General features: G+C 44.7%; 1 protein-coding gene across 1 annotated transcript in view; it reads right to left on the reverse strand.

The window, feature by feature from the left end:
* Positions 1-9,177: 9,177 nt before the first annotated feature.
* Positions 9,178-22,471, reverse strand: part of LOC102458003 (carbonic anhydrase 15-like) — a 44,636-nt gene continuing 31,342 nt past the window's right edge. Inside the window, exons 4-8 of the mRNA XM_006134789.3 lie at positions 22,058-22,218; positions 19,738-19,830; positions 15,041-15,107; positions 13,951-14,117; positions 9,178-10,051 (exon numbers count right to left, since the gene is read on the reverse strand). Of these exons, the coding sequence (XP_006134851.1) occupies positions 9,836-10,051; positions 13,951-14,117; positions 15,041-15,107; positions 19,738-19,830; positions 22,058-22,218 (704 nt within the window). The 3' untranslated portion in view covers positions 9,178-9,835. The remainder of the gene's footprint in view (positions 10,052-13,950; positions 14,118-15,040; positions 15,108-19,737; positions 19,831-22,057; positions 22,219-22,471) is intronic.

Below are 22,471 nucleotides of genomic sequence, written 5' to 3' on the forward strand. Positions count from 1 at the left end.
TCAATGTGAAGAGTGGTTTTTCTTCTTTTCTTGGCAAATTCTTTTTATATTTGGTTTAATACTAGAAAGTTGGATTCGCATATCTGGCGCAGCATTCAGTCGATTTCTGTATTTCGTTTTCGTTGCTGCATAGTTCGAGAACCCAGTTTCGCACAAGTATGTACTGGCAAAGGGTAACAGCTGACGAATTGCGTGTCTTGATAAAAATGAATATTCTTGACTTTGACATAAGTCACTCCAAAATGTAATCAGAGAAACTTCTTTAAATTTTTGCATTAATTGGCCATCTGAAGTGATTTCAATTAGGTTTTCATAATCTTGTGTAGAAAAATTGACTGACTTTTCTGTTAAACTTAATGGATTTCGATTCCAGTTATTGTTGTCATTGATGTTTGGAAAATACTTAATGATGTTCGTGTATAAATCGCGGAGATGATCTGCAATGTCGCTGCGAATATCTTCATCAAGTTTGTATCCATTTTCTTCAAGGAAATCATTCAGAGTTGGTAAACAATCCAAATCATTTCGTCCTACAGATGAGATCCAAAACTGTAGCTTCCGTGACAATGACAAAATTTTGTCTTTCGCATTAAAAATATTTACATTTTTTCCTTGCAGCGACAGATTTACTTCATTTAGTTTTGTAAAAATGTCTGCAAGATACGCAACTCTCGATAACCATAAAAAGTCTGTTAAACAATCAGACAGTTGGAATTTGTGATCCATCAGATATGCGGAGAGCTCATGACGCAATTCAAATAATCTAACCAGCACTTTTCCTCGTGATAGCTACCTGACTTCTGTATGTAGAAGCAGGGCTGTGTGCTGACTACCCATATCTTCACACATAATTTTGAACAGTCTTGATTGTAATGGTCGAGTTTTTATATAATTAATAATCTGTACTGCTTCGTTCAACACATTTTTAAGACAGGGAGAAATATTCTTAACTAACAGAGCGTGTCTGTGGAGAATGCAGTGACTGCTGGTGCAGTTTGGTGCTACATTTTTTATTCGTGTTACAGCGCCAGCCACTGTTCCTACCATTGCTTTGGCACCATCACTGCACACATCAACACATTTTTCCCAGCTTATTTGATGTGTTTTCATAAAGTTATTGATACAATTGAATATATTCTCACCAGTTGTATTGGTTTGCAAAAATTCACATAAAAGTAAGTCTTCTTCAATAGAACTATTACAATCATAACGGACAAATACAAGCAGAACTGCAAGACCTGCAACGTCAGTGGACTCGTCTAATTGTAATGCATATGCATAACATAAATGCAGCCAAAAAATAAGCTCTTTCTCGATGTCAGCAGCAAGATCGTGAATACGACGTGTGACAGTAGTGTTTGATAGTGGCACAGCCTCAACTTTTTTACTAGACTCCTGATCCAACATACACATTACAATATCTTTTGCACATGGTTTTATGAGTGATTCCCCAATAGTGTGTGCTTCTCCGGGGAGCGATATACGATAGCTTACTTTGTAAGATGCCTCTGTTGCATTTTCATTATCAGATTTGGCAATTTTTGACATGAAGAGTTTACTTTTTTCAAGCGATTCAAGCTTTTGCTTAAAAAAACTAATGTCTTTATCTTTGTATTCTGGATGATATGTTTCAAAATGTCTTCGCAATTTAGCAGGTACTAAACAACTATTAGATAATATTTTGTTGCACACTACACACTGGGCATCTGGAGCATCTTCATTTCCATTGCTTGTGAATCCAAATGCCAAATAGTCCTCACAATACCTGCGTTTCTTATTAGTCAGCTGAAATTTTTCATAATTAACTTGAGCTGCCTCAGTATTTTCCTTGCTGGTTTCAGTAAAAATATTGGAGTTTGAAGTACTCACTTTTCTCTTTAAAGTTCCTTCTTTTAACCAACGATCCATGGGGAATTTTGATATTAGATTGAATTCTTAAACTTAAAGTCACACACAGGAGCCACGTGTCCTCAGTGTGTATGGGGATTTGTTCCGATCCTCACAGTAAGTAGGAGTTCCGGTGTTCCACTCACTGATAGTACTCCCCCCCCTTCACACACACACATGCTGCCTTTACCACCGGACCTAGCAGCAGCAACAGCTGCTTGTCCCGCTTCTGCCCGATCAACCCAAGATCCCTCTCCCGCATCCCCCGCTGCCACTCTGCTTTTTCCGGTGGGGAGGGGAGTGTTCGGGCGGGGGGAGGGGAGTGTTCGGGTTCTCATGGAACCCTTACGTTCGCTTCACAGAACCCCAGAGTTCCTCAGAGCACCAATTGGGAAACACTGTTCTAGAGTATTGATTTACTTTAAAATGTTCCCCTACACAGAGCCACCTGAAGGAGAAGAGCCTGATTTGTTTCTCTGTTCAGATAGATATCATCACTGAGAAAAACTTCCTGAAATGTTGTAGACAATAATGAATTTATCCTGCCATTGCACAATAACTGCTCTTCAAAATGTCACAGCACTCTTATTAAATCTAATTTCTCTATGTTTTTTCTTTAGATGTCTGACACCTTCTGTCATAGAGGCAGGTGGAGGTGCTCAGAAAAACGTCCTTGGCTACAGCATTTACATAATTCTCAATAAACGTTGTGTATGTTACAAGAATGTTCAGAGATATTTATCAGTCCTTGCACACATGAAATGAAGAAAAACACACCTACTGTTAAATATTCCACTATCAGCTAAATGCAAGGCTCTCTTCTCTCAATACAGCTTATTTCTGGGTAATTTCATTCTCAAACACAAATTCTACTATGATTTGTATGCTGAGGATTCATAGATCTACCTCTCTGCTCCAGGCCTGTCATCCTCCTGTCCAAACTAAAATTCTGGCCTATCTCTTTGATGTCTCCTTGTACATGTCTAGCCAGCAACCCAAGCTCGACATGATTAAAACAGAACTCTCAGTCAGGGCTGGCTTTACCATGAGGTGAACTGAGGTGGCTGCCACTAGGACCCATAGTGTAGAAAATTGTGTCTACTGCTGAACAAGGCTGTTTCCAAATGTTGCTGATTCTTTCTGAATAACGTTGATAAGATACAGCCTTTTTTAGCCACCCGTCCAGTCAAAACTCTAGAACCAGCACTCAGCATTTTGCATTTCAACCCCTGCAACATTCTTCTCCCTAGCCTTGCCAGTTGCAATCTTGTCTTCAGAATGGTGGAGTAAATGTGCATCTAGACTACATTCCTCTTTTGAAAGAGGAATGCAAATGAGAGAAATCGAGATTTTTTTAAAAGCAGTTTAAACAGGGTTCTTTCGGGAGGGGGAACCTCGTTTTCAAAAGAACCCTTAATCCTGAAAAAAATGAGGTTTACAGGGTTCTTTCAAAAAAACCCCCGTGTAGAGTGCTTTTTTTTTTAAAAAAAATCTCTTCTGAAAAAGCAATCGAATGAGATTATGCAAATCAAGTGCAAGATTTGTAAATCAGCACTTTATTTGCATGTTTTATTTCCCTCATTTTCATTCCTCTTTCAAAAGAGGAATCTAATCCAAATGCACGGTTTGATTGTGTCACCTCTCTCTTTGCATCCCTCACTGGGTTCCCCTCTCTGTCCCAGCAGACATATGATCCTTGTCTTTACCCCACTATCAAGGCCTTTCATAGTTAATCCCCATTCCCCTCTCTCCATCAGCTTTCATTCTTTGTCGAGATGATTCTCATGTCCCATCAACACCTGGTGCCATCTTCAACCATCTACGTGCTGTTTTCAAACAGGCACCTTTGTGTTTTCTCCCTCACTGTTCTTCATACTTGGGATGTGCTCTCCATAAATATTCCTCAAATATGATGCCTCATAATCTTCCTTCAACTTCCCCAAAACTCTCCTTTTATGTGATCCCTACAAAAAACTTGACAAAAGTCAGGCCACTCTGGAACTCCTTGCCAGAGGAGGCTGTGAAGACCAGGACTTTAACAGAGTTCAAAAAAGAGCTAGATAAATTCATGGAGGTTAGGTCCATCAATAGCACTTAGCCAGGATGGGTAGGAATGGTGTCCCTAGCCTCTGTTTGTCAGAGACTGGGAATGGATGACAGGAGAGGGATCACTTGATGAGTCCCTATTCTGTTCATTCCCTCTGGGGCATCTGGCATTGGCCACTGTCAGCAGACAGGATACTGGGTTAGATGGACCCTTGATCTGACCTAATAAGGCCTTTCTTATATTCTTACATGATCAGTGATCCCTGCCTATCACCTCTCATCATTGCTACATACTTCTCATCTGTCTGTCTGCACCTGTCATCTCTTGTTTTAGGCTTAGATCAAGGATTAAGCAGCAATGGCAAAATAAATAAATTTTCGTAAATTTACTTTTACGAAAGCTCCACTTTCGGGAGGGGAGTCTCTGAAGAGACAGCTTTCTCCTTCTTCTGAATTATTTTCATTTTAACTAATGTATAAACGGTGGCCTACATTTTGAAAGGTGGAAAACTAAAGTTAGGTGCATAAATCCATATGTAAACCCCTCAGTCAGCAGCCTCATTTTCAGAAAGACCCAGCAGCTGCTGCTGAAGTCCCACGTGCTAGGGAAACTCAGCACCACTTTCTGTATAAGCCGAGTGCTTGCCTGACCTTCCAGGAGAGATTAACCAATTAGCAGAATGCCCACAGCCAGTAGCATGTGTTTCTGCACATGGTGCACATCTGCACATCTCAGTGCACGTAACAAAATTTATTCCACGCATAGATGGAAAAACCGTTGCTTAGCACCAGTGATAATCAAATAATTATTGCCATGTCTTAATATAGATGGAGCAGCCCAGCTTTATTCACTCAGCTTAGAAAGTCACACTTTTTTATTGTTAATATTTTGCACTTCTCTAGCGCCATCCAATGGAGGGTCTCCCTGTGCTGTTTGTATATTCATTGGTAAACAAACCCACACACCACAGTTGGGATTCTTTTGCAGTTAGTAGACAAGTGCCCGCTAAGCTAGGGATGAGACCTCTAAACGCATTCCATCTGGGATCTGAGCCAGGTTTGGAACTCAAACCTGACAAGGAAAGGAAATTGACCTTTGCTGCATGTGCCAGCCCTGGCCCTCAGGTTCCTTAGAGCACTAAGATTCAAATTATGTACCATCTATCTGAAAATAGGCCTTTTTTGTGCTGGCTACTGCTCCTCTGTAAATAACAGAGCTCTCTGAGCAGTGAAAATCAGCAATGGGCAGGGGGTGAAAGAGAAAACCCTTCCCCAGGGAAAAGGCTCAATTGTAAGGACTGTGTGGGTGCAGGGGGCTGAGTTACTTACACTAAAATTGGCTAGTCTTTTCCAGAGCTAACTTTAGACTCCATTCATTTTTCTCCAGTTCTATATTTAAAGCTGTAATTACTGAGAATAAAAGGAAAAACTCAGTCTCCTGGGATCAGGTTCACTCTGCAGACGAGCCCAGTACCTCAGCCTTCTGTGTTCTCCCCCAGAACGTCAGGCGATTTTTATCTCAGTCGACTTCTCCTGCTCTAAATCCCTCTGACATTTACATTACAGGGGACAACACAGAAAAGGGGCTACTAGAGAGACCCAGGGATGCAAATAAACTTATGTTTAATAGCTGTCATTCTAAAGGATCCCCCAAATACTTTTGAAAATCTGACATGTGACTAATACTCGGGGTATCCTTCCCCCATTAAAATTCAGCCAGCTCTAGGGTGAATGAAGTTGTTTCAGCAAGATAGTGCCAGGTAGGACAGGAAATTTAAAAATTTGAAATTCTGTTTTTAATTCCTTCTTTCCCACTCCCTTTCATCCCACCCCATAGTTTCCTTGCTTTGAAGTTGATCTGGGCTATTATTTCCAGAATTCAGGAAGTGTCAAGTCTGAAGTTTCAGCGTATAAATGATGATTATTCTATTTCCCTACCCTGTCGTATGCCATTCCCTATACTCAGCAATGTGGCAGGGAACAGACGAACAGATCTTGCATTCAGAGCTTTATGGCAGATACATTTGCATTTCAGTAATTTTAACCCTAGCATTAGGTTCCTTGAGTGGGTGACCAACTTATTAGAATTCTCCTGCTGCACCAGATGATTCACTGTGTGGAGAAGTTTCTCCTGACGAAAATAAAACACAAGTTGAAGACTGTTATGGACATTTGGTGTTATGCTCCTAAGCAATGCCTTAATGGAAGGTCAAATTCCCTCTTCCCTGACACTGTGAATGAGGAATGACTAGAGTTAGTGTAAATAGAAGGAGGAATTGGGCCTTACAATTCAGGGAACATCTGTCTGGAGCAATTCAGTGGTTATATGGTGTCTCTCATGCTTTCTCCCTGACTCATAAGTCTACACCTGAACTTAGCCGTTTTGCAGTTTCATTTCATTGACGTCATAATGAAATACCTCTCTCAAAAGAATACTCAGCTACTATCCAATCCTCTGTCCCATGCTTTGAAATGAAGGCTAAAAAATCCAGGCCTGTTTATGGAAAGCTGGACTATGACAATTTTCTTGTGCTCTAAATTCCATGGGCCCAGTGTAAATAAGGCCACAGAGCATTCCCAGAAGGGAAACTGAATTTTCATAGGGGAAAAAACGTAAAAAACAAAAAAACAGAAAAAAAAGTTGGTAAAAATCTTCCAGTGGGGATGAAGCACTTTTAGATCCAAAGACAATTACAGACTCACTTAAAGTTAACAGATGTATCAAGTATTTGTAGGGTGCTTATTTGCGTAACTTATTTTCAGTTAATTTTGAAATCGCTTTTTCAAAATTTGGTGCTGTCTACACAGTGCCAAATTTCGAGATAGAGCACTATTCCAAAATGTCTCCTAATCCTCAAGGAACAAAGTGTACAGGGATGTCAGAATAGCATCCCCATTCTTTTGAAAGCTATTTCAAAATAATGAGTGTGCTGTCAAGACGCAGAATAGCTATTTCAGGATACTGGAAGTATCCCGAAATTGTGCTACTGTGTAGATGTACCCATACAGACTTAAAGGAGAGGGCAATTAATCCTGTTTATGTTGAAGAGACAGTGACAAGTAACAAACCAGGTAAGGCACATGGCAGGTCACAGGTAAGGCACATGGCAGGTCACAGCTCAACTGTGAGGGCTGAGCAGTTCCCCTGGTTGCAAACATAGAGAACAGAACATTGGGTTTGCTGCCTGTGTACAGTGGAGACAGTATGGCTACGTCTAGATTGTATCCCTTTTTCGTAAAAGGGATGCAAATTAGACGTATCGCAATTGCTAATGAAGCGGGGATTTAAATCTCCCCCGCTTCATTAGCATAAAAATGGCTGCCGCTTTTTTTGAGCACGGAGCATTGCCGGAAAAAAGTGCCAGTCTAGTCGCGGATCTTGCGGAAAATAAAGCCTTTTACGAAAGATCCCTTATCCCTTATTTTAAGAGGGATAAGGGATCTTTCGGAAAAGGCTTTATTTGCCACACGATCCGTGTCTAGACTGGCGCTTTTTTCCGGCAAAACTCCATGCCGAAAAAAAGCGGCAGCCATTTTTATGCTAATGAAGCAGGGGAGATTTAAATCCCCACTTCATTAGGAATTGCGATACATCTAATTTGCATCCCTTTTACGAAAAAGGGATGCAATCTAGACTTAGCCAAAGTGACCAGGAAGCCTGAAGAAGCAATTCTGGGCAGAGACAGGGTTTCTTGAGTACAGAGGTCACTGTGGGGGTACATTTAAAGTTTTCTAAGCAAGGATTTCTGCAGCTGTTTGTTTCTACTGTGTTCAGGGAAACAGGACTTTGAAGCCACATTTCTGTCATTTTACAAATCACACCCAAGAATAAACCTGACTCATTTCTTCAATTTCACCTCCCAGTGGAAACATCTCTGTAGGACCTCGAACACTGACTTTCTAAATGGAGTAACCCCTCTTCTATTTGCCCCTCATCAGGATGCTACTTATAAACACTAGGTATCACATAGAAGCAAATATCCAGGTGATTCTGACCTGAGATGTAAGAATTTTCAATTTATTACAATTCATTTTGATATCATTTAAACATTTCTTCTCATTTAAAAGTAAGCACTGTATGTATCACATCAGGAATTCCACATGAAGTGCAAATGGCAAAACCAAAGGGGTTGCATTTGTAAATATGACAAGACTGGATGTGACATTCCAGTTTTGCAACACCAGTGTTTAACAATAAGCAGTTGAAGAATGAAAGTTCAGTGAGAATTCTTGTATTTAAAGATAAGTCTTTGCAGAATCAAGGTCTTCAATTATTATTATTTAAACCAACCATGAACATTTCTCTTTCCTTTGGTCTCTCACTGTTGGCTCTTGAGCAAAGTAGGCAGTCATGGGAAATAAGGCAAAGTCCTCCCAATAATTGATTTAAAGTTAGGAAACATAGGGTAGGAATAAACAGTTTTCACAGTGAAGAAAGGTAAATAGCAGAGTCCTCCCAAAAGTCTGTGCTGGGACCTGTGCTGGTCAATATATTCATAAATGATCTGAAAAAAGAGGTAAACAGTGACGTGGCAAAGTCTGCAGACAATACAAAAATATGCAAAATAGTTAAGCCCGATACAGGGGCAGCCCATGACTATAGGCCGACTCAGATGTCGCCTAGGGCACCGCCTTCAACGAGGCATCCGGGCCGTCCAATGATGACATCACGGGGCGCCTGATGATGACGTCACTCCATTGATGGCCATGCAGGCAGGGACACCGATCGTGCATTCCGCCTGCGGTGCCAGCTGCTGCAGCCTGCCTTGGGCTGTTCCTGGCCCAATGCAGATTGTGGTGAGTTACAAAGAGATCTCACAACACGGAGTGACTAGACAACAAACTGGCAGATGAACTTCAATGTTGACACAAGCAAAGGAAACATAATGGCTATGTCTACACTCGCGGCTTCTTCTGCGATTAATATGCAAATGAGGCTAAGCCTGGAATATTGCCGAGCCTCATTTGCATACCTAATGAGCCACCATTTTTTTCAGAAGAGGCTCTTGTGCAAGAAGGAGCGTCTACACTGCCCTTCTTGCGCAAGAAAAACCCTCTTGCGCAATGCCGTTCCACCTATTACTTTTCAGGAAGATCAGCATTGCGCAAGAGGATTTTTCTTGCACAAGAAGGGGCAGTATAGATGCTCCTTCTTGTGCAAGAGCATCTTCTGAAAAAAATGGTGGCTCATTAGGTATGCAAATGAGGCTCGGCGATATTCCACGCTTAGCCTCATTTGCATATTACTCGTGCAAGAAGCCGCGAGTGTAGACATAGCCAATCACAACCATACATATAGAATGATGGGGTCTAAATTAGCTGTTACCACTCAAGAAAGATCATGGAGTAAATAAAGGAACAATGTGGAGAAAGTAAAGAAGGAAGTGTTATTTACCCCTTCACATAATACAAGAAGCAGGGGTCACCCAATAAAATTAGGCAGCAAGTTTAAAAGAAACATTGGGAAGAACTTATTCACACAGTGCACTGTCAGCCTGTGAAACTCTTTGCTGGGGAATGCTGTGTGGGCTCAAAACCAAATTAGAGACATTCATGGAGGTCTGTCAAAGGTTATAAGCCAAGATGGTGAGGGATACAACCATCTACTCTATGTGCCTACAAGCCTCTGATTAGCAGATCCTGGGACTCGACAATAGGGGATGGAACTTGTATGATCTCTTCATTCCCTCTGAGGCAGACAGGGCTCTGGATTAGATGGACCATTGATCTGACCAGTGTGGCCGTTCTTATGTACCCCCTGCCAATCTGCTTTAATTTCATTTGTCATTTTCAGTCCTGTGGCAAGGAAATGATAGCAGCATGGAAACCCTGATACGAAGACATCATAAAATAATCACAAATCATTCATGACAAAGAAAGGAGGGAGACAAGGGAAGGGCTTTTAAGAGGGGCCTAAGAAGTAGACAACCAGGAGAGCCAAGAGCAGAGAAAGAAGTGGGAGGCTGGCACTGGGCATGGTACTATGGCTGATCGTGGCATCTTTGGATGCATAGACTTTTCGGTTCTTGAGGGGCTGGGGTGGTCGAAAGTTGTCGGTCATTTTCACTGGAGATGTGCCATTGGTCCGGAAGTGAAGTGTGTTGACAAATGCATTCAGCTGCAAATGTGGGAGACAGAGAGAGATTTCAAGCCATTTAATTATGCTCAGTCGAAATACTTTTCAAGCAACTGATACAACAAAGATTTTAAGCACATGTTTATGTTTCAATACACATTTAAGTACTTTCTTGAATGGGGATGGACTGAAACACATATTTCAGTTAAATATGAGTCAACAATATGACACTGTTGAAAAAAAAAGCATCATTCTGGGATGTATTATCAGGAGTATTATAAAGAAGACCCAAGAAGTCATTCTTCTGCTCTACTCTGTACTGATTAGGCCTTAACTGGAATACTGTGTCCAGTTCTGGGTGCCACATTTCAGGAAAGTTGTGGACAAATTGGAAAATATCCAAAGAAAAGCCATGAAAATGATTAAAGGTCCAGAAAAAATTACCTCTGAGGGAAGCTTGAATGAATTGGGTTTGTTTAGTTGAGAAAAGAAAGACTAAGAGGGACCATAATGTCAGCTTTTAAGTACCTAAAAGGGTGTTACAAGGAGGGAAGAAAAAGTATTCTCCTTAGCCTCTGAGGATAAGACAAGAAGTATTGGGCTTAAATTTAGAAAGAGGTTTAGGTTGGACAGTAGGAAAAACTTCCTAATTGTCAGGGTGGTTAAATACTGGAATAAATTGCCTAGGAAGATTGTGGCATCTCCATTCCTGGGGATATTTAAGAGCAGGTTAAACAAACATCTGTCAGGGATGATCCAGATAGTGCTTGCTCCTGCCATGAGAGCAGGGGATTGTATCTGCTGATTTCTCAAGATCCCTTCCAGATCTAATATTCTAAGATTCAGGTTAAGCACATGCTCATTGAATATGCTAACCTGGTGCCCGGACAGACATAGCAATCCACCCGAGTATTTCCCTATAACTCAGGGTTGCTCACTCTTGGACAAGACTCTTGATGCAGGTATTTTCTTAAAAACTCACCTCCTGGAGTCAAAGGATCCCAGGAGAAACTCCACTTACAGTTTAAAAAAAAGTTTCAATCTCATTCTCACAGCTATGGAGAAACCCTTGAAGACAGGACTCGAGAGAACCCAGCAGCTTAGAAACCAGGAGACCATTACAATGAACCCAAGAAAATTATTAAAAAAAGTATCATGAATTTTAAGCCAGTCTCTTAATTTTTAGGCCTAGTGGATGGCTTTGGAATGCGCAAGGCTGCTAGTGGGAAGCTGGGTCCTGGGAAAGACTTTCCATCCGTCAGTCTGTTCCTCTTAGACTATGTCTAGAATACAAAGATAAATCAGAAAAAGAAATGCAATTTGCAATATGCAAATTGTGTATCTTTTTCTGATTTACTTTTGAAAGAGGCTTTTCCAAAATTTGGCACTTCTACACGGGGCCAAATTTCGAGAAAAAAAAAACCTCTTTCAGAACAACTGTTCTTCCTTGTAAAACAAGGTTTACTGGGATGCCGACAAAATGCGTCCACTTTTCCAACATTTTTTTCAGAAAAGCGGACGCATTCCTTGGACGTGGAGGTATCCCCGGAAAAACTCTGCAGTTTAGACATACCCTTAGAAGCAGGAAAAGGAAGTAGCATGCAAAGTTAGGATACAGCTGCCCATACAACCTTTGCCCAAGGACTGTGTGAGGGACATGCCAATGCACACAGAGCACAGCTGACTGAACTATTTGTTCTGAACAACCTAACAGCTCACATTTGGGAACTGCCGGCAACCAGATCCCCAAATTCATCAGCAGGGCTTGGTGAGAAGGGGAGGTTGCAAGGATGTCTCTGGAGAGAGTCTGGGGATGGAGAGCAGATTTTCTGTTGCTTTGATTTGCTGTTTGGCTTAGTTAATTTGTTCCTATTGTAGGCTACTGCTGGCAGGCTGTGCACAATATCAGTCTATGATTTTTTTAATGTTGCCAAGTGGTCATGATTGATTAAGCTGCTAGAAAACTAGTTAGTTGTCAGGGCCCTTAGAGCTTCCTATGCAAGTGATTTATTATTGTTTCAGTCTAAAGAAATAAGAAGAAAAGTGGTAACTTAAGTCACATGATGTAGCAGTCACCCCGTCAAGGAGAAGGAACATGCACATAAAACAGCTCTAGTGGAAACGACATGGGACATCCAGAGGTAGAAACAGAGCCATCCTGTCCACAGGGATAGACTACTTGGGGCAGCTACCCCAGGTCCCACACTTTGGGGGGCCCTGCAGGAGCCACCTATGGATGGGACGATCCCCCATTTTGATGTTAGCTACGTGGGCCAGGGCAGGCTGTGGAATTAACTAGGGGGGAAGCTTGAGCTGGCAGCAGAGATCAGGCACTCATCATGGCCTCCTGCAGGAGCTGTGGGAAGTGGAGCAACCCAGCACCCTGCTCTGCTTTATCATGGCAGTGGGAAACAGAGTGCCCTGCCCCGCTCCCCCCTCCCCCCCCCCACACACAACCCGCTTCACTCCCCTGAACAATGCAGGACTCTGGCGGAGTGTCTAAAACTACACCCCTCTGTTGGCAGAGGGATGTAAATTAGACGTATCGAAAGTGCAAATGAAGCCAGGATTTAAATATCCTGCACTTCATTTGCATAATGGTGGCTGCTGCTTGTTTTCGAAATGGGGCTTTTAGGGGAAAAAACAGCAATTTAGATGGAGCCTTTTTGACAGATCCTGTGCTCCAGGATCTTTTAAAATGGGGTGTTTCTGTTGAAAAGACCCTGTCTAAAAGGCCGAGGTTTTTTAAAAAAAGGCAGCGGCCTGTTTCAAAAAAAAGCAGCGGCTGCCATTATGCAAATGAAGCTCAGGATATTTAAATCCCGGCTTCATTTGCACTTTCGATACATCTAATTTACATCCTTCTGCCAACAGAGGGATGTATTTTAGACTTAGCCTGGGGAGCAGGCTGGGGCCAGCACACTCCACTTCCGCGGTGAAGCAGAGCAGCCCAGCTGGGGGATGGCAGCGGAGCGGAGCAGGCTGCTGGGTTGCTCCACTTCCCAATGCTCCTGCTAGCATGGTGAGTGCACGAGGTCAACCCAGACATCCTTGAGCCACATTTCTCAGGGGAAGGGGCTTCAGGGAATGAGTGCAATGGGGCGGAGCAGCTGCAGGAAGAGGCAGGGCAAGGGTAGAAGCGTGAGCGGAACAGACTGCTTTCTTCTGTGGACACCACACACACAGTCCGCTTGGCACTCTGGCAACTGCCCAGTCCCCACTGATGAACAAACACCATGGCTCTACTAACAGCAGCTTGGGCATCTCCAGCCTCTCGTTTGCAGACAGTCCCACCTCAGGCAGATGGACTCCCCACTGTTTGCCCAGATCTGACACATGGAACAGTGCAGACTATTGTCCCCAGGAGGAGATACCCCATATCAGAACTGCAATGTACATGTTGTTTGGATGTAGAATTGTTCCTCTTCGGAGCACATGTACTTGAAATTGCTATTTGTGCCCATCTGGAGAGGGCGTCATCAGGGATACCATGATACCCAGAAGGGGTGGAGCATCAAGCAGCAGGGATGGAGCTGGGAGCAGTCAGCTCTCCACACCACCTGGAACACAACATGCCACTCCCAGCCTTTAGAGCCACATGGGGTGCACTGCACTCCAGCGGAGATTCAAAGGGCCCAGGGCTCCACTCACCACCTTTGCCACAGTAGCAGAGTCCAGGAGCCCTGGGTCCTTTTGAATTTCCAGCCCCTGGGGCAACTGCTCCCCTTGCCCCCATGGTTGGCAGGCCTGGGTGTCAGCTAGTCCGGCATGTGCCGGGGACAGATACGTGCAGCATTTCAGTGGGCACAGATGAACCTGAGCAGATCTGCTCCCCGAGCTGCTGTCTGGGAGCTGGGCTCTGGGAGGAACTCTGCCAACCAGAGACCCTCTGTGGGGTTCACCAGAGAAGCAGTTAGAGTAGCACTGTGCGGCAGCGGTACCTGAGACTGGCTGATAGCGATGGGCTCCTCAAAGACCGTCCAGACGACAGCCTCCGCGCAGTCAGGCGTGGTCAGGGAGCCCTGATAGCGGTAGTATTTGGACAGATGGGCCACGCTGGGAAGAAGGTTGTTCAAGCAAAATGTGGATGCTAAGTCCACAAAATCCCCTTTAAGAGAAGAAGAGAGTGAACAGCCAACATTATCAAAACCATCCAGGGGAATGAACAGTTTAGGAGAGCTACATTTCTGAAGCAGCCAAGGGCCACAATCAACCCCACCTCACACCTTGCACCCTTTGCCACCCCGGCCGCCCTTAGACTGTCAGGTCTTGGCTCTGATTGGCAAATCAGCCAAACAGGTCACCACAGGAGCTCATGGCAGGAGGGTGTCAGGCATGGTGGACTTGTTTTGCTCCTCCCCTAGTTTAGAATGAGAACCCAGTATGGCAGCAGCAGGTTCACACAGCCCCTGGGGTACAGACTTTCCACACCATACATGGGCCCCTATAGTGAGGTCCCAGGTTCAAACCTGCCTGGTGGCAACTACAAGTGGTGGGGGCTCGTCCAGGATCTCAACTGGGTCTCGGAAGCTCGGGACACGCTTCCTCACCTAGGGGAAATATGTAACCCACACACCTAGTGTGGTTACTAAGTAATACAAGTGGCGCCTAGACCACTGCAACAGTTAAGATCAAGAGACCTCTACAGCATGGACTGGGAGCAAGCTGGCTTTTAGCTCAGAGGGTAGAGGCTCCTATAGTCAGCTCCCGAGGTCCCACGTTCAAATCCGCCTCGGTGGTGGTTACACCAGCACCACTAATTCTCAAAAGGATTTGGGCACAGCAGTGCATCCTTGCATTCGAGTGACAATGGGCGGGCCTTGTAGATTGATGGCAGTAACATGTTTGCGTCCACATTGTGTTAGCCCACTGGGAACTACCCTGTTATTCTGTAGCATGGAAATGAGACAAAGGGCCTTGAAACCAATGACTGGTGCCCCTGCACAGCTCCTTCCTTCCTGCTTCTGGGTTCCTCTCATTCTCTATTCTGCCTGCCTTGGAGGGGAGAGGGGAGAGGAGCGGAGGACTCACCTGGATGGGAAATGTTCTTCAGGCCAGCTACAATGGTGTTGTAATTGGAGTTATCAGCATGAGACACCTGCAAGCATTACAGGGGGAGAATGAACAACCAGCCAAGGGCAGATCTCAAGGATTCTATTTACAAGATGCTTCTAAATCATTCTAGACAAAAACTGGGCACCATAGAAATAAAGAGGGTTTGCAGCTCTCATGGAGAGCAGTGGATGTCTGGACATCCATGCCTGTGCTGTAGGATGTAGTGCTTTTCCACTTTCGACAATGAGGGTGATTTCTATTTTTAGAGCACCTGCTAATCTCAAAGGATTCAAAGTGCTTACAAACAAACATATGACCTATACAACAGGCTGGCACTGAACACACAGCCACCTGTGAGGCGTACACAGCCATAGCTCCACAACACACAACAACTCTACCCAGCAGGGAATAATCTGTTCTACAGATGTTAATGTCAATCAGGGGTGGGAATTAGGCCAAGGCAGTGGGGGTTAACTCCCCACCTCTTATGAAATATGCTGTAGGATCTTTAATGACATTTCCCTTATTAGCAGGCTTTAAAACATTCTTTACACGCCTTGTTGTAGATTTCACTTCTGCTTCCTAAGCCTACACTGAGCTGTTGATCTGCAAGGGGAAGCAGCACCCTAGAAAGCTGGGGTGTCAGCATCAGTTCTTACACAATGCGTCAGGCTGCCAGTCAAAACTGTCCTACCAATAGCAGAATGTGAAGGGTATTTTTAAATCTCCAAGATGTGGTTTGCTTGAGTGACAGCTCCCCTTCAACGTAGAAGGATTTTTGTCTTCTGTACCCTGGTATACCTGTACCTTTCTAGACATTTGCGGGCTCCATTCGGCTGTCACTGAATGGGAGAACAATCCCACCACCAGCGATTGCAGACAAAATTAGAGGAAGGCTAGGCTAGGATAGGATAAGGATTCCAATTCTGATCACAAGACAAAACCAATTGCAGGTTGCTAGGTCATAAACTCCTCTTTGGGGTAGGCGAGGTCACTGATTTTGTCTTATGAATAGATGCCTAGGTAGAATGACTCCTTCCCCATCTCTCTTCAATAGACATGATGCTCCCATCCTGTCATACTGCTTGGATAACTGGTGGATTAAGCATAAATATCTTGGTGAGATGTGAAGCTGATTTTCAGCTCACCGGTACTCGAGGGGGTCACAGATACCAGCAGAGAGGCACAAGGGGAGCAGCAGGGGAGTAAAACACTTCTCTTCCTATGCACCCACTGTACAGCCAAATGCTGAGGGCTCGGAAGGCAGCCAAGAAGACTGAAAGGCCTCCTAGTTATAGCACAGGCCTGCAAGTCAATGGATGAGGACTCTTTCTATTTTGTTACCTCTGATTCACTAGATGGGCAAACTACATTGCTGCTCAATGCTTCAGTTTCTCTGCCTATAAACTAGGAATAATCATCCCCTTTTATCGCTATTGATCCAAAGCACTTTGAGAAGGTTTATGATTATTTTAAAAAGAGTTTTTCCCATGCGTTATCTTCTCCCTTTGGAGAGAACAGAGTCAGCTTTCTAAATGCAGTCACTGTACATGAATACTTGTTATCCTTCCCTTGTGTCTCCCACAGACACTCCTACCTCCAAAGAAATGGCATTGTACTACTATAAAACCCAAATAGCTCTGCTGCCACGTCAGTGTTTTGAAGTTGAAGTTTCCCAGAACCCTTAAGCCATTGCGTGTGACTGTCTTTCATAAGCAGCATAATGGACAGTCAGGACAGCTATTTTAAGTAGTGTTTGCAGGTGTTTGGCACCCCAGCTACTAACACCATTGTTGGGAGGGGGATATCATGTAACTGATTGAAACAACTCAGATTAAAGCCCTCACTATTCATCTATACTTTGGAGAGCTGTTAACAATGTGACCTCGATGCCAACAATCCTGGCTTTGCACAGTTCATATCCAGGTGAACAGGTGAAGAAAGCACAGCCCCACCTCCAACAATGGTCTCACAAGCCTATGAACTCCCAGCTAAGCTACCACCACCCAGTGACTTAACTTCTATTTTTAGTCTTTCAATAGTATCATTTCAGAGTTACAAAATTGTTTGGCAGAGAGAGCAATGTCACTGGCGGGTGATCTCAGTTACAGCACATGTGGCAAGGTAGAAGGTTTTTGTCTTCTGTGCCCTGCACCTGCACATTTCTAGACATTTCTGGGGCTCCATTCAGCTGCAGAAGACATCCATGCTGAGCTCTTTCTGGGAAATTTCAGTTTTGCTCTTGCATTTTTGCTTCCCCTTAATCATAAATCACAAGGACGTTAGACTACAAGGGTGTGGCTGAAAAACATAACTTGGATAATTATGGACCAAAACTTGCAATGCTCCTCTAAACTTTGAGTGCTTTACTGAGCCTCATCTGAAGAAGCGGGCTGTGCCCACAAAAGCTCATGATACTATATATTTTGTTAGTCTCTAAGGGTACATCTAGACTACTTCCCTTTTTCAGAAAAGGGATGAAAATTAGATGTACCAAAATTGCTAATGAAATGGGGATTTAAATATCCCACACTTCATCAGCGTAAAAATGGCCGCCACTTTTTTTCAGCAGGGAGCCTTGTCGGATAAAAGCAGCAGTCTAGAGGCTGATCTTTCGAAAAATAAAGCCTTTTTCGAAACATCCCTTATCCCTTGTGAAATAAGATTTACAGGATCTTTCGAAAAAAACTTTGTTTTTCGAAAGATCAGCCTCCAGGCTGCCGCTTTTCTCCAACAAAACTCCGTGCCGAAAAAAAGCGGTGGCCATTTTTATGCTAATGAAGCATGGGATATTTAAATCCCCACTTCATTAGCAATTTCGATGTGCCTAATCTGCATCTCTCTGTTAGCAGAGAGATGCAGTCTAGACACACCCTAAGGTACCACAGGACTACTCATTGTTTTAAAGTTACAGACTAACCCAGCTACCTCTCGAGACTTATTGGGGCTGAGGCAGAAAAGGCTAAGTATGTCCTCTTCACATTCTTGAAGGAAATAATCCATACAGTCCTTCTCATACTGTGATCTAATCTGATCCCTCTCTATGTATTCAAGCCCATTTTTCACTCTTGGACAGATCACACTGCAGCAAAAAGCGTGGGTGGTTCTTAGGAGTTGCAATGAGTCAGAAGGTGAATGTTTTCCAAAATGAAAATTTGTGACTTGCCACATGACAAGTGACCTGAGAGCCACAGGGCAACTCTCAGGACAGAACAGCTTTTACATGAAACGAGAACTTTGCTGCATTCTAGGCAGCTTCCATGAATTCAGCCATGGTAAAATACACATTTGTTCATTTGCTTTTATAAAAGCAGGGAACCCTGTTGACTGCCTGAAGGTGCCACATTCAGCTTACCTGCAGTTCAGCCCAGTGGTGATTTCTATTGCGTTCAGAGGGTTTGTGTTTATCCATTATTTTTCTGTTGGGCTAGATTTCAAACATTTCCTTGCTGCATTCCACTAGAAGCAGCAAGCATAGAGGTGCAGCAGTTACGTAGTGAATTAAAATCTCAAATCGGAGATTAAACCAATCCTTGCCACTAAGGTAGAGTGAACACAGTGACTTTGAAGTGAGCTACACACATGCTTCTTGGGTCTTGCAGGCACATAGCTTTGTGACCTGGAATTGGCAGCATACCTGAGTTATGGCACTCTGACCCCAGGACACCACAGCTCTGCTGCAGGACTGTCACCACTCCACCAGGGAAGTCAATGATTAGTCAATTAGATGATTAACCGATAAGCCTAGACGTATTGGTTAATCTAGTCGACTACTCGCATTTCCCCCACCCCTTACTGCCTCTGATACGGCAGCAAGGGAGGAGGGGGGAGAAGCAGGAGCCTGTAGTGGGGAGAGCAGCTCTGTGATGATACCTGCCCCCTCCCCTTGAGGGAGCAGTGTGGGAGAAGGAGGAGGCTGCGGCAAAGCAGCTTCTGCCATTGGGGGGCCCAGGCTTGCAGCAGACAGAGGCTGTTCTGCACCCCTCTCCTGAGGACCAGCCTCTGCCCATGGTGCACCCCAGCTGCCACAGAAACTTCCCCTCCCACCACAGCAGCCGCTGTCCATTGGGAACCCGTACCCCTTGCTGACAGGGGCTGCTGCCACCCCACATTGCTGCCTCTGTATCAGAGGCAGCAGCGCTATGTGGCAGGTAGTTGGTCCATGAGGGGAGCTGGTTTTTAAACCGGCTCCCCTTATGGACAGGTTTCCCCCTGGCAGCCCGACAACAGCAAGGATCAGAGGGTTCCCAGGAGTGGGGCCTGAGTATCCTGGCTGCCAGCTCCACCGGCGACCATAGAATAGTCGACTAGCCACTAAGAATTCATGCTGTTATGCAACTATTCCGTTACCCGAGAGCTAATATCCCTAGTCTCCATCAGCAATGAAGACAAAGGGGTGGACTTGGCAGCCCTGGCACTGGATGAAAGGTCTTTAGAGGCAATGCTGCACCTACCTGCTGCCCCATCCTGACACAGAGGTGCTCCCTGTAGGCTGATGCCATTGGCACAGGGTGTGGACGTGGTGGCCCAGAGCTCAATACAGCACAGAGTGTGATCTCCGGCGAAGGGATTTTTGTTTATTGAAGGGCCTACATTGCAGACTACTCTCTGCCATCTCCTCAGGGGAATGTGAAGGAGTCCTGCAAGCCAGGGGCAAAGTGTTGTGGACTTACCTTGAACAAGAAGCCGAGGACAGCCAACCCATTCGGATGCCCTTTGGCCTCCCTGAAAGTCTTGTACTTGGTGTTCATGTGAACAAGGTGCAGCTAAAGAAGAGGAGACACAGAAAGAGGGTGAGACGTGTTCTGGGCTATTGTGCGATTTTACCCATCAGTCACAGCAAATTGACACTGAGCTCTCCACTTCCAGCGCCCTTAATGGCAAAGAGCACAAGCAGCTCCTTAACAGTGAGCAGCTACATCCCTGACACTAGGGGCCCTTCATGCCCCTCTGGGGCCTTAGCATCAGTATCAATTAGTCCTGCTCACTCTGAGGCTCTTTGCAAGCTCATAGTGCCATAAAAAAGCCCTCGGCGCAAAGCAGAAACAGGCCCGCGGTGTTTTAAGACTGCATTAAGATTTCACACCATCAGCGAAAAGGAGGGTACTGGCGCAATTGCGCTCAGGTATTTCCTGGCTACCTGCTCTCACTGCCGGGGCTGACAGACTTGCTGGGCCCCTGGGCAAGGTATGGGAGGCTGGATCCACACTCCCAGAAGGGAGCTGTAGGGTTAATTAGCTGCCACCAAGGCAAATGCTAATATGACACAAGGAGGCTGCACAGGCCCTCGGTGCAAAAGACCAAGGATACGGGCTCATTTCAAGTCAGCTTCCATTCACTGGAGAAACTACGTTTCACTCTTCCATTCAGACCAGGGTCAACTCTGTGCACTGGCCTCCTGGCCCAAACCCTAGCCACAGATCTCTGCCCCAGGACACCACATGCTCATCAACTGGGCACTGCCAGGGACACCCAGACCTGAAGCTTTGGAAACGCAGCACGCCCAACAGAGCTTTCGCCCTAGAACAGGGTGGTGGGGAACAGAAGTGAGTGAGCAATCTCAGCTAAGTATGCCAGCCTCATCTCCTCCAACTCTGCTGCTCTGCCGCCGCCACACACAAGCAGCATCTTATGCTCCTTGCTGTCTGTGAGCTACAATGTACAGTTATCAAAGCACTTGACAGAATACATACAGCCACCCAAACTGTATAGATTCCATATGTTATTATATAAACACGCTTGCACACGAACACACACAGAGCATTGAACAAGAGATTCTTCTGGGGTAGATGGAGCACACAGCATCAATGCTGTACAATACTGGAGATTGCAACCAATGGTACAAAGGCAACCTTTATTCTTAAGAGATGCTAATGAATCATCAGTGCGCAGCAGACAGGACCCCCTGTTTCAGAGGTCTGTCTACAAAGCACAGTAAACAGTATCCTGTTTGTCATGGATACATGCATGCAGCATTATCAGCATATGAAGAGCTGGAGAGACTTTGCTGGGCTCTGAATCTGCCCTTTTGGTGACTGTAAGTATCTTTAATCCCTGCTGGTAAGGCAGCTTGGTCTAAACGGCCGCACACCAATATCCTGGGCAGAGTTCACCAAGTCAGACCATTTGATGGGTGGGATATTTATCAGCAGATGGCTCTGAACAGGATAGACACCTTGTACCGAGGGGGATGGAGGAGAAGAAAGAAAAAACTTGCCTTAATGAAAACATCAGCATTTTTTTAAATGAACCCCATCTAATATAGTCTGTACATATACCCAAATGGTCTCTCTAGCTGCAGGATCGCATGCACCATTCATGCTAGTGCATGAAGCAGCTTCCCCTCATGGGAGTTGTCATTCAGCTACCTTATGAGATGATTCTCCTCTACAGGCTGGGCTCCTCACCCAAATCTCCCAAGATGTGCCATAGCTTGGTGCATGGCCTTCCGTCACTAGCATGAGAGACTGTGCATCACAGAAAGTGTTGTCTGACAAGGGAACCAGCCCTATAAAAGTGAATGGTTGCATGACACACCTGAACTACAACTCCCATGAGATACTGCTGTGGCATTTCAGAAAATAAATAGTTGGTTTATGATCATTCACCAGCATCTTGAAATTGCCCAAAGTAACTTTCCTTGAAATATTTTCCATTTAAATGTTCCATGGGGAAAGGGGAAGATATTTTCCAACCAGTTCTACCAAACTCTAGTACAAACTATCCAGATATATGTGAGTTCACTTGGGTTTGTGGAATCCATATGTGGATATAGATAGATATAGATATAGATATAGATATAGATTAGATATAGATATAGATATAGATATAGATATAGATATAGATATAGATATAGATGAGGTCTTGTGTGGCTCGTGTGCACAGCCTTAGTCATTATTTTTGTCAGTAACAAATGGAGGTTTCAGCAATATATTGCTATGAACCTGACTGCGACTATGAACTACAACTCCCATGAGGCACAACCACACTTACCTCCATGGGGAACTGGTGTCCATCAATGGTGTGCTCCGAGCCGTTCCCCTTGAGGTTCCCCCAATGGAAGTGAAACTGCAAGGCTCGGTACTTCTCAAGAAGACCTCCTCTGGTGATGTTGATATGTTCGCTCATAGACTCGCCTTCCAGACGCATCACCACTGTACATGGGCCAGAACTAAGTTGCAGTGGGGAGACAAGATGGCTGCGATCCCACCATCTTTACCCAGGAGTAGGGATGTGAATGGTTAACCAGTATGTCTCATCCTTAATGGATGGTTAACGGGGGGGGGCCAGGCGCAGCTCCCCACCCACCGCAGGCAAGGAGCTGCTCCAGCCTGGCCAGAGCAGCTGTTGTTGGTGGTAAGAGAACTTCCTCCCACCTCTTTTAATCAGTTAACCCATTAACCAATT

This window comes from Pelodiscus sinensis, chromosome 15, assembly GCF_049634645.1.
Source record: "Pelodiscus sinensis isolate JC-2024 chromosome 15, ASM4963464v1, whole genome shotgun sequence".
NCBI lineage: Eukaryota > Metazoa > Chordata > Testudines > Trionychidae > Pelodiscus > Pelodiscus sinensis.